This window comes from Cyprinodon variegatus, unplaced genomic scaffold (assembly GCF_000732505.1).
Source record: "Cyprinodon variegatus isolate N-32 unplaced genomic scaffold, C_variegatus-1.0 Scaffold267, whole genome shotgun sequence".
Taxonomy (NCBI): Eukaryota; Metazoa; Chordata; class Actinopteri; order Cyprinodontiformes; family Cyprinodontidae; genus Cyprinodon; species Cyprinodon variegatus.
The window spans coordinates 668,563-682,914 of record NW_015150720.1 but is presented as its reverse complement, the minus strand read 5'-3'; the positions used below and the strand labels follow the sequence as shown (position 1 = coordinate 682,914).

The 14,352-nt window shown below is 37.1% G+C and overlaps 1 protein-coding gene across 6 annotated transcripts in view; it reads right to left on the bottom strand.

The window, feature by feature from the left end:
- The window catches only part of LOC107089820 (neurexin-2-like), a 224,374-nt gene that overhangs the window by 113,067 nt on the left and 96,955 nt on the right, over positions 1–14,352 (bottom strand). For 4 of the 6 annotated variants that reach the window (XM_015382811.1, XM_015382807.1, XM_015382810.1 and 1 more), the window contains 4 exons: positions 10,799–11,228; positions 8,308–8,691; positions 7,243–7,446; positions 2,260–2,286 (listed from right to left, as the gene is read on the bottom strand). In XM_015382811.1, the coding sequence (XP_015238297.1) occupies positions 2,260–2,286; positions 7,243–7,446; positions 8,308–8,691; positions 10,799–11,228 (1,045 nt within the window). The remainder of the gene's footprint in view (positions 1–2,259; positions 2,287–7,242; positions 7,447–8,307; positions 8,692–10,798; positions 11,229–14,352) is intronic. The other 2 variants (XM_015382809.1, XM_015382812.1) reach the window with 1 other exon arrangement.

Sequence of the window (14,352 nt, the reverse complement as noted above, 5' to 3'; positions counted from 1 at the left end):
TATATATATATATATATATATATATATATATATATATATATATAATTAAAAAAGCTGAGATTTTATGCCCTTATTGAAAGTAATAAAGCAGATATGTTTTAATTCATTCAGAGATTTAGGAGCTTTCTTAAGAGTAGCATCTATAAAAAAAAAAGGACTTTTGTCAAATCTGAACAAGCTTTTGCACAGGACATCATTTCTCGAATGTTTCTGTGAGTCATTTAATTTGATAAATAGGACACATACAGTAGGTTTTATGATGAATATATGAAAGTGCAATGCCATCTGCTGGCACACTGAGGGACTTTTTAATGCAGCCAGAAGGAAAAACAAAAAGCAGAAATGTTATTTATCAGCCAATTTAAATATTTTTTTGTCATAACAAAGATATTTATCTGTATTTTTTCCAGCAGGTGCAGGAAACCTTTGACAATTACCATTCAGGTGATAATTCACACATCCTTAAAGATTTCCTCTACTTACCTTGATCAGATAAAGAAGGTGCAATCAATTGAACATAGGGGGCAGCAGATTAGTTTTACAGTAAATCTGCAACCAAGGCAGTTATGTGCCTTTTGAAGATTTAAAAGCTTCATCCTGAACAAATAAATTCATATGATTACAGGCTGAAACTAGGTCTGATTGAAGAGTCAATATTGCATTGTCAAATCAAATAAAAGCTGCTGTACACAATGCATTTGCTGACTATATTGTACAGCATCAATTTGGTGTTTTTATAAGGTGCCTTAAAATACATGTTTAAATAATAACCCCAATCCTGTCAAGAATTGAGAAATAGAATATTGAGACATTTACTTTATGCAGCAATAATCAAATGTTTATCAAAAGCAATAGTTTCAGACCATCTCCATTATAGTGGTTACCTTTCCAGGCCTCTACATAAAACATGTTCACCTTTCCTTTAGTGATGCATTTTATCTGTTTCTAACACAGCTCCAATCTCAGCAGGAACCATAATTGCCCGTCTCTTGCTGTGTGGTGAACACTACAATCGGCATTATGTGTTCGACTGTGCTACGATAAAAGCTACCACACCATTTCATAGGACTTAATACCAGAAAATAAATTCTGTTGATCTGGTAGAAGGTCTTCCCTTGATGCTCAGCTGCTTTTCTGGGACTGAAAACAACATATTTGCTTGTGGCTTAAAAAAAAATAGATTTTAATGTGACCTTTATGCGTTCATTTGATTAATTCAGCCACTTTTAAGGTACAGAAATAACCTCAAAGTCATTATCAGAAAATTTACTTCACGTTGATCTATAATGTTATTTTTTTTGCACCATAAAAATACTCATGAAAGCTGGGCAGGAAAAAGGGACTCAAACAAGCTAATTCTGAGGATATCTTGAATTTTCTTTTTTTTTCTTCGTTGTTTTAATTTACCAATTTTGTTAAGATTAATGTTTTATAGCAGTCATGTTCCAAGTACTGGCTAAGGGTCACAATGAAGTCTTATTTGGTTGTTATTCTTCAAATATAAGTTGACTTTGGCCTAACCTAACTGGCCTTATGTTTAAGATGTATAGTATGGCTGTTTTTATCCGAATATCTGTCCCATATTATTTGAGTGCGTTAAGCAGGACAGTCATAAGATGATGTAATAGTAATAAAATCAAGTCTGTAATGTTTCTGCGGTTTTAAGTATGGCACTGGTTTTATTACCTTTAATGAAATATCAACTTGGGACTGGATATTAGCCAATGTGTTATTATTATTTTAATAAAAGATTTGCACAGCATACGTAACAAAACATCCTAATTGAGGCATCCTCCATTGAATTATGTCTGCTCTGTGGCTGCAATATTCACCTTAGCTTGTTTTTTTACTTAGATCTGTTCACTCAGGAGATGCAACTACGGACTGAACTTGAATTGAACCTATTTATCTTGCATGAGAGCAAATCAGTGATATGCAAACATATAACTGTCTCACTGGCAGTAGCTTCATTCGATTACGGCTTTATGAAGCTAAAATAATTAGAAAACATGTAACTACATTGTTGGATTTTCTGAGCAAATCACAAAATGATGTAATTACATTTGGCTCTGCTGTTGTTTACTGAATAAAGGTCTCATTTTTGCTGTTATCTGCATAACAACACTTTGGAGAACAGCAACAGTTAAGGAGACAAATTCCCTGTTTCATGAGGGGAAAAAAAGGAAAGAGGCACATAAATATATCACAGTGCATGTTCTCTAAATCATGGAACAAAAGATAATCATAGGAGACACTTACTGAGATTACAGTCTATCCTGATACAATCTGGTGAGAGAGAGAGTGAGATGGTGAGATTAAAGGAAAAAAAGAACAGCATAAAAGAGGAGAATATTTCACATCCTTCAAGGTATATTCTGCAGACAGTTCAGTGCTTTTTCAGAGCCCACCATCCGGGGACAGCCTCGAGAGACTAAACCGCCACTTTCCTCCCTGCAGTTTTCATAACAAACCAGTGAGGGGAAAGGACAAAGCTCACTGTGTGTTTGGCTCTGCTGGAGGCAAAGCAGAGCACATCAAAGTTAGGATCAATAAGAGCTTTATTGACCGTAAAAGTAAAGGTGCACCAGCTTTAGTGTGTTTTCCGCATCAATGCCGGCTCTGGTAAGGCTGCTTACGCTCAGCTTTTGGCAGTTTGATTGTTTCAGAAACCATGACTGATAGTTTTACTGACATGTGCTCTGGGGTAAATCAGCAAACATGCACCGCTGTGAGGAAAGTCGTCTAAAGACGATAACAAAAATAGAAAATGGAACATGTGCTAGATTTGAGCGTGTCACACAGAGGAGTGAAACAAGTTTTAGCTTATCAGCAAAGAAAAAAAATAAAATAGCAATAAAGATCATGTTAAACTGGCTGCTGAACATTTGTTGGAACTATGCAAAAACAAGCTTATATTATATATTAAGTCTAGCCTTTAAGATTACTTGAGAACATAGCATCGTTATTTTCTTTTTTTTTTTACTGGACAGAATTATACTTAAACACCCTAACAAACAAGTGAAAGAGGAACTTTAATAATTTAATTTAATTTAATTCCCTTACCTAACCAATACAGACCCAATATTTGGTACCCGGCCATTCTCATTTATTCTTTTCCTCCTTAAACCTCAGTTTAAAACAATTCCCTACCAGTTTGTCTATTTTAATTGAACCGTTTATGACTTTCTAATGGCAGTGTAATACTCCTTATTTCCCTTTTTTTTGGTTCAAATCCCTCTTTGACCTGATTGTCCAGCTAATGAGGGCATTTTTTAAGTGAAGGTATTTGTTTATTAGGCAATTAATATTGACGAATTTAGAGGTTGACTGAGCACAACTGAACCAGTTGTTTCCATAATCAGATCCGTATTGTAACACTGAACACAGGACATGTGAGCAAGTGCATAAATCAAAAAGGTAACAGAATTTAATAACAAACCTTTTATGCTAAGAGAAGGTTTTTTTATGATACAAGCAGATGTCAATCTGATTAATCATTCTTAGGTTTGTTAAATAATCCTACATATGTTGTCTTTACAGTAATTATTAAAAAAACATTTCACAACTCTGCTTTCCTGCTTTTGGCCTCTTTAATACATTTATATTTGGATCCCATTCAACCATGAGCCAGCTCTGTGAAAAGTAATAATTCTAAGTCAGTTTTGAAAATGGTTGGCCATAAGCTGAACCAGTTAAAAGAAAGAAAGTGTTGCCCCTAGTTTTCACAAGGTCGCAGTAGGGATAAGAAGAAGCTTTTTAAGTCACAGAAAGAAGCTTGAAACAAACAGTCATCTCTCCAAAAACCAACTAACTAAAAAAATAACAAATCCTCCTGCACCAGAGGGCTGTATTGATTTTTAGGCTACAAAAATCCAAGACCTTTTGGTCAAAGGGCAAAATAACCAACAAATTACAAAGGCAACATTTATTTTTAATTTTTTATTTAATTGTAGAGTCTAAAGCTTTAGGCTGATGCACCTTTATTTAAATTGTCCATATTGTTTCAGCTGAAACTGCAATCAAGCCTCATTTTGCAGACCTCATGGCAGATTATTTATTCAAGTTGAACAGGGAGGAAAAGTGGTGATTTGCACAACCTGCAGCCACCGTCAGACTTACACTATAGGAAATAATAAAAGCAAAAACCTGTTTATTTTATTTAATTATTTTTTTTTACATCAAAACCTGATTTTATCTTTTAAATTTACAAGGAATGTTACAGTATTTTTTTAACTTGAATTTAGTCCAAATAAGTCCTGGAAATTTTAAACAACCTGCAGAAATGTAAAAGAATACACTAGTGTAAGTCAGGTGGCAGAGAAGTGCTCTCAAGCTGTCAACCATCACAGAGCAGTGGAAACAGACAGCCAGAGACCAGGGAGTTTTCTGAAGCAGGTGTGTGTGTTTCTTTGTGTGTCTGTGTCCATCACTGACGCTCCCTGCTCAGTGAAGTGACTCTAAACTGGACAAGCCAGCAAATGTGAGGGGAGGGAACGACAATGGGACCATCAATGGTGTGAGGAGTTTAAGTGGTGATATTTCAGTGTAATGATGGATCAGGTCTCTGACTGCCCTCTCCTTGAACTGCAGACAAGCCATTGAAGGGCTGATAGAGCTGAGACGGTCGGGTGGGACCCAACCCCAGGATGAACTGAGAGGAGACAGATAGGAAGACAGGTATAGGTAGAGAGAAATAGAGAGGCAGGCAAACCATGCACACATACAGTTGTTTAAAAAGACACAGCCCTTGTTCTGTTCTATTGCTTTTTAGTCAAATAACTTATTTAACTATTTTCTTTTTTTATATATTTAGATGGTGGAACCATTTTAATTACCGTAAAGAATGAAGTCATCATTTTTAATGTCTTTTCACTATCTTTTTTAAAGCTCTTGTCATATTGGCTTGTTTATAATTTTATCAAGGTTGTAAATTATTCTCCATCAAAGAATTTTAAACATCCCTTCCAGATTTTTCTCAACTGTTCCCTGCCCATGTTGGTTCCTTCTGCTATTCTATCCATACCCCTCTTTCTTTTTCCTTGTGATTTTCTTGTTAATTTACCAAATACTCTGCATCACACAAAACTAATCCTCATATCTGACATCCCAGATGGCTATTTGTCTGAAGTTTTTTTTATTTTTTTTCTGTGCCAAAAGCTTTTCAATAAAGGTTAAAATGTGAATAATTTTCTCTAAAACACCCATAAGTGGAATTGATTTCCTCATTCATCTCAGACTAAATTTGAAGAATAGCTGATCTCCACTGCTTAATAAGACCAGGCTACCATGGAAACAGAGATTTCTAGCAAATGTCAAAGCCTCTCCTTGTACTTTATTTTTGAACTATGACTATCATAATAAAATTAAGGTTATGCAGAAATCTACGGGTGATTTATTTTAGATAATTTAGGATCACTTTATTTCATTAATGAACAAGGCAGAGAAAATGTACCCCTTGCAGCTTTCTTTTGTCTATTTTTTTCATCATACAATGTGAACCCAGCTACATTTAGACCCATTTTTCTCTTTAGGTTCCTGATCACAGCTATGCTTTGTTGTTGAAGTTTAGTTCAGCCAAATTGTATTAATGCATGGGCAGAGCAATCGAGCATGCTTTTTGTAAACTTGACTACCTGAATTCCTTTGAGAGTTCATAATAATCTGATCCAAAAAAGAACAAATCAGTGATAGCAAATAAGTGATATGCAAAAGAATCTAGAGTATCTCCCCTCAAAAAATTAAAAACAATCCACTGGACTTTGTTTCCAAGTTTGAAGAAGTTGGAACAATCCAGCGGATTGTTTTTAATTTTGTTTAAGGAATGACTATGTCCTTGATGGGTGAGAATCTTCACCAGCAAAATCCAGAGTATCAATTACAGCACTGTAAGCCTCGCTTCCTCCTGCTGTGGTGAAAATAGTAAAATGCCCCATCAGTCAAGTAAGAAGCTGAGGTTTATGGTAGGCTGAGCTATGTTCAATCATATTTAACCCTTTTAAACCACAAACCAACACACTGCCGTTAGTGTTTGTACATAGATAGTTCCTGCTAATCTAAATTCTACACACTAAAAAGATCATACTAGAAATATATTTGCACCTTCTAGGGCAGGAGTCTGTAACTTTTAAAACCCTAAATAGCCATCTTGCCCTGAGTCCTTAATGGCTCTTTGGACCTTCAGCAATTAATAAAAGCCAATCAGCTTAATAAAAGCCAATCAGACCTGCAAATATTACAAAACCCTTTGATAAAATGCAACTTATTGTTAAATATCTGCTATAAGAAATATGTTGCCACTTGTTTTTTTAGGTTTTGAACAGAGAAAAACAGCTTTTGCAGAGGAAATGTGAATTTTCAACATCTGTGGAAAATTATAAGGTAAATGTAGATAGAAACACAACATATTACTGGTTCTTTAAAAGTTTCTTTTGGAAACTCAACTTAACTATAAAAAAGCAACAACAACAAAAACAAACATAACATTTCTAAAACTACCATATGTTATTATGCCTTATTTAGCATATGTAGCCAAGATTAAGAGTCATTGTTGAAGGTCCAAAGAGCCAGTTTTGGCGCTGGATCCACAGGTTGCAGATCCCTGTTTTACCGGCTGGGATTATGCCAGTAATGCACAATTTTTGCTTAACAAAGCTTAGAAACTATAATGAATCATTGATTTAAAATTCCTTTCCAGCAAAATAACATCTTTAAATAGAAATTAATTCATACAGTAAGAAAAAACATACAGTATTTGCTTGTAAAAGATGTATGAAGCAGCTGATTGTTTATTATCAAGCAGTTTTTAGGGATTAAAATACTTAGTGACTCTGGAGCTCTGTCTTATATGAATATTATATTTCTTTTTACTTGTTTTTGTATTTTATTCATTAAGCCAAATAATCTAGTCCATGAACAGTTAAAGAAAGACTTTCAATGGCAGCTATAAATAGCAATAAAAAAGGTTTGTCTATTTTCCTCTGGATCATCCAGGACAGGGTTATGGTCTAATTATAACTGACTAATATATATTTATATAATCTGTTTAAATAAAAATGTTAAATGTTTTTAAACTACAACAGAAACAAGGGATGAGCTTATCTTATTAAGCAACTGTATTCATTGTGCATGAAGATGCGAATGGAGGAGCCTGACTAAACAAATTTCATTGGTGTCTCTGTCTATTAGACACGTCCTTATAGGTCAGGTGGAATGATCTGCTGATATTTGCTGCAGCAGCTTTACCCAGGTTCACAGTGAGCTTGACTCTGCCTCCGTCCAGCTCTATGCGCAGGGTGTCCGCTGACTGCTGAGATGTGGTGGCCATCAGCAGACCAAAGGCCCTCTGGGACATGAAGCGCAGGGACACGTCCTCGGCCTCTGTGTGTAGCGTCCTCGGCAGCACCACCTTCAGATACATGCTGCCATCATAACTCACCGCTGTGGCTTCTGTGGATGTGAAGGAAGAGAAGCGCTTTAGCAGACGTTGAAATCAATAAACACTAAAAAAAAAAAAAAAAAAAAAGCAGGTCTATTTAAGAATAAAAATAAAAAAAATACACAGAAGCCCCCTTTTTTTTTCCAGATAATTTCGGGGACAGCAATATATAGTTTTAGATTGCAGTTTTTATCAACCACACCAGATGGCAGAAAAAGCCTGGAGCAGATGAAGGCAGAGGGTGAGAAAGCAGCAATTAAATTTCCCAAAGACTTACTCCCATCCCAGTGCAATGCAGGAGGGATTTTCATACATCCGTCAAATTATTAGCTGCCAATTGATCTACGTAATTTGGCCTCTCTGTGAGAAAACCATCTGCATGGCTAATGCAAAGGGATCCAGGGCGAATGACTCTGCCTAAGCACCACTGCATCCCTAATGACACACACAAAACACTCACACCCTCACAACAGACAATTCATTAATGAACTACTCGACTGTGGGAAAATACTCCTATTTACTTTACAAGCCTTTAAATAAAACATAACTTTCAATTGTTGTGTCATTTTCACCAAACTACTTTGCAGACATAAAATATAATTTAGGGGTTGGAGTAAGGATCTCATTTAAATACATATGAGAACTTAAAAAATGATCCCACTTGCAACTGTAAATGAAATTACAATTTCTGTTGAGGTCTTGGATATTAGGTCAGATGATACATCTTCCCTCCTCGCTGTGCAGTTACTTTTTACACCTCCCACAATAAATAAAATACAACGCAAAGTGTGTTAAAAGCTTCCCTGCAGCTTTTTTAAATCACTTGTCCCCATCCATCCACCACTAACATCCTCCCAACCAAAGACTCTCACCCTTCTCACAGCTGGGGCCCACGTAGCCTGTGCCACTGCAGTCGCAGACATGCCGGTTCCAGCCCTCTCTGCAATGTCCACCATTGGCACACGTGTCTCTGGAGCATCTCAGATGGGTCTCCCTGGTGCAGAAGCTGCTAACACCCGTGGCACTCTGCACCTCTGCCAGCCTCCACAGGTTGCGGCTCTGCCCGTCGATGAAGATGTCCCTCACGCAGCCCACAAAGCCGAGGCCCAGGGAGGCCGTCCATACCTCGGGGGGCAGAATGAGGGCTTGCCGGTCTTCGGGTAAACCTCCGAGATACATGTCTCCGTCCAAGTCAAGGATCTCGCTGCCTTCGTTGGCGGTGAAGGGGATGCTCTGGCTGTTTACAGAGATAAAGCCTGTGGGATAGACATTAACACTAGATCAATTTGAACAAGTGTGTGTGTTTTTTGTTGCTAAGGAATAGAAAAAGGAAACAGCTGTGTGTGGGTTGTGCTGAGTGATTTGTATAAACAAAGTATAAAGCCGAGGAGATGGGCACCAATTTGTTATATTAAATAGTCCACATGAAGACATCACTCTGCCAGTCTTTTAGAGTTTGTATTTAGTAAAAGGCAAAGTTTAAACTACATATCAGTCTTGTGATCTCTGGATATAACCACAGTGATTTGCTAAAGAATTCATTGACCTCCAGCTTTTCCATCTTCTGCCAACTTATAATAAAAACAATGCAATTTTGATCTTCTATAGACGTGTTTCCACTAGGGCAGGGCAATTAATTGCATTTGCAAAATGATAGGTATAACTAGTGCTCTATTTTAGTCACAAGAGTATCAAGCTCTTTCAATGTGATAGGGTTAAAAGTATCAAAGTAACACGTAAGTGTGACTTTAACAGAAAATAACGCAGTTTCCATGTTTGTACAAATATAATTCTAAATAGAGAGGTACTCATATCCTCAGCCCTCTACTCTGATCCCTGCAGTAAACTCCAGTGCAAACAGCTCTTTAGAGGACACCTAATAAGCAAGCAGAGTCCATCTGTATGGGATTTTCTCTGAGTGAAAATAAAAAAAAGGAGGCCAAGAGGTGCATTTTTATGATAGGGGGAGCTGCAAAGATCCACGGGTCATGTTAGATCATCCATTAAACATGCTCTCAGCAAATGAGGCCTGCTTGGAGGTTTGACCATAATAAATGATGATTATTTTCAAAGGATATACGGATATCAGACTTTGAAGTCAGCAGAATACCACAAATGTGAAATTGGCAGAGGTGGAATCCAGGTCCAGAAAGCAAAAGCCTGTATAAACTTAAGTTTTATTAGCATTTCCAGCTCAACAAAACAGATTGCGGGCTAATCACCTGGTTAAGTGAAAGGGATGAAGAAAAACTAGATATGATTTTTAATTTCTGGACCTGGATTAGCTTCCTCTGGGTTGTCAGATGAAACCAAAACTGAAACTTCTGGTGTTCATGTTTAACATTCAGCATGCTTTAGGGGTGCTTTTACTCATCAGGGACTAGAAAGTTAGTCTGGAGTTATTGAAGATGGAAACAGCTAAATGGAGTGGAATCCTGGAAGAGAATATGTTGGAGGCTACAAAATACTTGGAAGAAAATGGAGGTTGGCCTTGTTGTAGAAAGCAGCACTAACCGTATAGCAGGAGCTGCAGTAAAATAGCTTAGATGAAAACATTTTAATGTTTTAAAATGCTCAAGGTAACATCTACACCTAGATCATTTGGTAAGTTTGTAGCAAACCGTGTATATTGGAGGCAGTCTCCATTTAGTCCGAATAAGATTTTGTTATTTTGCAAAAAATTGTGCAAACATTTCAGCCTGAATGTGCTTAGCACCTTCCAAAACACTAGCAGCTCTAACTGCAGTAAAAGGTTTTACAAAATAAGAATTCAGAGGAAATGAACATAAATGCCTGCCACAATTTTCTTGTAAAATTAAAAATGTTTAAATCCATGCAGTACTTTGTGTTCATATTAAAGCCCCTAAAAATATATTGAATTTTGTAGCTGAAACAATAGAAACATAAAAAAGTTGAAGTCTTATTATTGGTTTTGCAAGGCACAGCATATTAACAGACAAATTACGTAGAAAATGAAAAGATCAGCATGTCTCTCTTGGATTCTGCTAATAAGACGTTTTTCATTGTTCAAATACAGCAGACATTTACTAGTTTCATTTGGACTGGGTGACTGTATAATTGGCCACTTTTTAAATAGGTTAACACATATTTCAAAATGTCACTTTGAGATTACAGCAACCCAAAATTATAATCATAATTAAAAGTTAATATGTGTGTCTGTTTCACTGCAGCGAATAAAAAGCATCAGGAGCATGTGGATGTCAATGTATCCATGCTGTCATATGGCAATTTCACAGCTTGGAGGCCTTTATGCTCAACAGCTAAAAGTGGAGACACACAGAGGCACACAGAAGGCTCCCCACCTCCACCTTCTGCCTTTACAAATGTATGAAATTATCTCACCATTTCTCCCCTTTCTTTGGAAGTCCACGTGCCACCACTCGCCATCGTCAAGCCGCTTGTTGCTGGCCTTGATCTTAATGCTGCCAGAACCCATATCCATGGCCAAGTGGAGAAATCCCTCCAGTAGCTCTATGGCAAAGAAGTCAGCGCGTGGCTTCCTATCGGGCAACACTCCCTGCTGGCTGCCGTGGCTGAACAGCAGCAGGCCGTTGGACTCTGTGGTGCGGAAGTCGAAAGATATGGCGCCGGTCTTCTTTGTGTTCCACCTGGGCAATGTCAGGTAGGCAGACGGTGTGTCGAAGGTGACCGGCTCAAGAGCTTCCACGTTTTCACAGCTGAATATCAGGTCGCCATGGATACTGATCTTGGGGTCTCGCTGCTCAGCCAGGCGTGACAGTTCCAGTCTAAACTCATTATTCCTGTAGACCACCTAGTAAATGAGAGAGATGTGGTAGTGAGATGACAGCCAGGAAGGGGGAAGGGAGGGAGGTTTAAAGCTGGTGTTCAGGTTGAATACTGCTCATCGATAAATCCAGGAATCAATATAGTACGGAGGCATTTACGAGGGAACACAACAGACAGCGTGTTGAGTGATCCCGGAGCTCAAATAAACAGGCAAATTTTCATTAGATGGAATTATGACCACTAAGTGCAGTAATCTAAAAAAACACACATACAAAATCAAACACATTTAGCCTCTCAGAGACAATTTGTGAGTCAATGCATTGACAGAGTGGCACTGAACAGATTGTGCGGTTTAATAAACTCATTAGCTGAATGCTTTAGAAATTATTTGTGAGGCCAGACATTATTTTTCATCCCACTGAGATCCTGCACCATGTTTTCATTTACCTGTTTTCAGGTTTGTTACGAAATAGGCTTCATCGCCATCAGAAAGCATGAAAACAGAGGGTTGCAGCAATTCTGTATCTGGAAAAATTGATTCACATTCAGATGCTAATGAAATATATACATTTAAGGAACATAGTGTAGGTAGTTTATGCTGCAGCAGATTAAAAAAAATGACTTAAATTATGCTGTCACAGTCACAAAAAACAAATCTACATGCAAAATGGCTAAAAAGTGTCAGCTGTCTGATAATGTTATTTCACATAAAACTGGCGTCACAGAGAGATTTTCGATCCTATACAGGTGGAGGAAACACAGGAGGAAAGCAAAACACATTTGGAAAAAAAGGTTTTACAAAAATATTATACTGAAAATATAATTGCTGCCCAATTTGACTCCAAAAGGACATGGTCAGTGCTAAATAAAGTCTTAAACCTTGCAAATAAATGGGTTTTTACTTCTTTGCTCTTTAAACCCACTGATCCTACTGAAATGTAAAAAATCATTACAAATTTGAAGAACAATAATACAGCAGGGGCAGATGGAATATGCAGCATGACTATAGTAGAACCACTTACGCACTACATTAATATATCGTTACTTTAAAGTATAGTGCAAAAAAAGACCAAAATCGCAAGGATCCTTCCAATTTTCAAATCTGGAGATGAATATAATATATTATCTAGCTTTGTCTTACTGTACCACTTTCTCCAAGGTACTGGTGACAGTTGTGCATATCAGATTGAGTGAATACCAGGATAAAGTACTTCTTCACTGATACCCAGTATGGCTTCAGGAGGAAGAGATCAACCATGGCCATACTGTACCTGATTGAGTAAATGAATGATGTTTTTGATCAAGGTCACTTTTCCTTGACTTAACAGTTGATTTTAACTTCCCACTTGAAGTGACCTCATTCCCAGCAGGCACTTGATGCTAATGTAATGTTAAAACAATATTGTACCCCAACGTTGGATTATCGTTGGATTATGATGCTAAAATGAAAGTTGGATTTACGATAAATCCTTTCTTAATTTAACATAAGCACTCAGCATTGAGCAGACTTTGGATATTGGACACAAGCCTCAGTTACAAAACGTAAAAATTTATGTTTAACTGATATTAGCTTTTGACATTGTATCAACATTGGCATTTGGTTGTCCAACAATGGAACCCATGTCCAACCAAAAACCAACATTAAATAATGTAGTGTGTCTGCTGGGTTACAGCATTAAAGGAACAGGGCTAAACTGGTTAAGAAGTAATTTCTATGGTCGACATCAATATGTAAATACTGATAATATATCAATAAAAAAGCAAGTCAAATATGGGGTATCCCAGGGTTAAATTCTGGGGCCATTGCTCTTTATTATTTATATAAATGACAACATAAATACGTCTTATGGCATAAGGTCATGTTTGCTGATGACACTAACCTTGTTTCTAACCATGTTTCTAACCTTTCTCACATGAAAACCTGCCTGATCGTTTTAGTGCTGAACAACAAAAAAGGATACCTGATTCAAGTGCAATAATTATTGCCTAACATCAACAAAACTAACAAATTTGCATTTTAAACAAATAAGAATACTTTAGACACCAGTGGAATTCCTTTATAGGTAAATGATAAAGAGTAATGGCAGGTTAGATTTACAAAGTTCTTGGGGATCTCAGTTTTACAAATCATACTGAACACTTATCAACACTATCTAAATATGTCGGGCTGTTCTTTAAAAAAAAGAAATTACCTACCCTTACTTCTTCTTCTGACCTTTTACAAAACTCTCTTTGAGCATCATTAACTAATGTAATGTCATTTGGTGTAACACTTTTCCCAGTCATTTAAGGAATGGAAAGTTTGCTAAAGAATATACAAGCTTTGTCCTTTTCTGGTTTCATTGCCCATTATATCCACTATTCCATCATCTTAGACTCCTTCAACTAAAGGCGCGAATATATAAAAATAAAATTTATTTTATATTATTTACTAAATAATATACATTTTTGGATCAGCCCAAGTTCCAGCCTCATTTTGCATCCTGCGTCGTGTAGTATACAGGTGGTAACGTAGGGCAATGAGCTTCTCACCACCAGATCCCAACCTGGAATCGTGAGATTGGGAGAAAACCTAACATTTTTGAAATTCAGTCGGCCCTCATGAGTTGTTCATGAGCAAACCCTGCTTCTGAAGCAGAGCTAGGGGCCAGTTTACCTGAGCCTCACACATGGCTCATGTCCCAACAAGAGAATTCTTCTTCAAGATTGATGAGTCCAACCAGCGTCCAATGTGTGGGCAGTTGGATAGTATCAGAGCATCGGGCAGTACAGCGTAAGTAGATACATTGTGAGCTTTGAACTTTTAAACCCTGCGGTTTTGTTGTGCAGTTTGAGCTGTAACTGAGTTCAAAGATTGAAAATATAGTACAGTGTATGTCTGCCTTTACTGGCTTGAACATATATCAGAATGCATGTATGATGTTCCAAACAAAAAGCACATCAGGTTGCCCGAGCTCATTCCAATATGTCGTCCTCTGCACAAAAGTTAATGTCACATAAGTGATAAAAAAAAAGGTTAAAAAGCACCAGACTGAGTACCACTTGCAGGAGACCACAGATATAGAATAACATTGATGAAGAGATCAAAGTGTTAATATCTATCTCCACCTTTAAAAACAAGTTAAACACAAAACTACTAAATTCATATG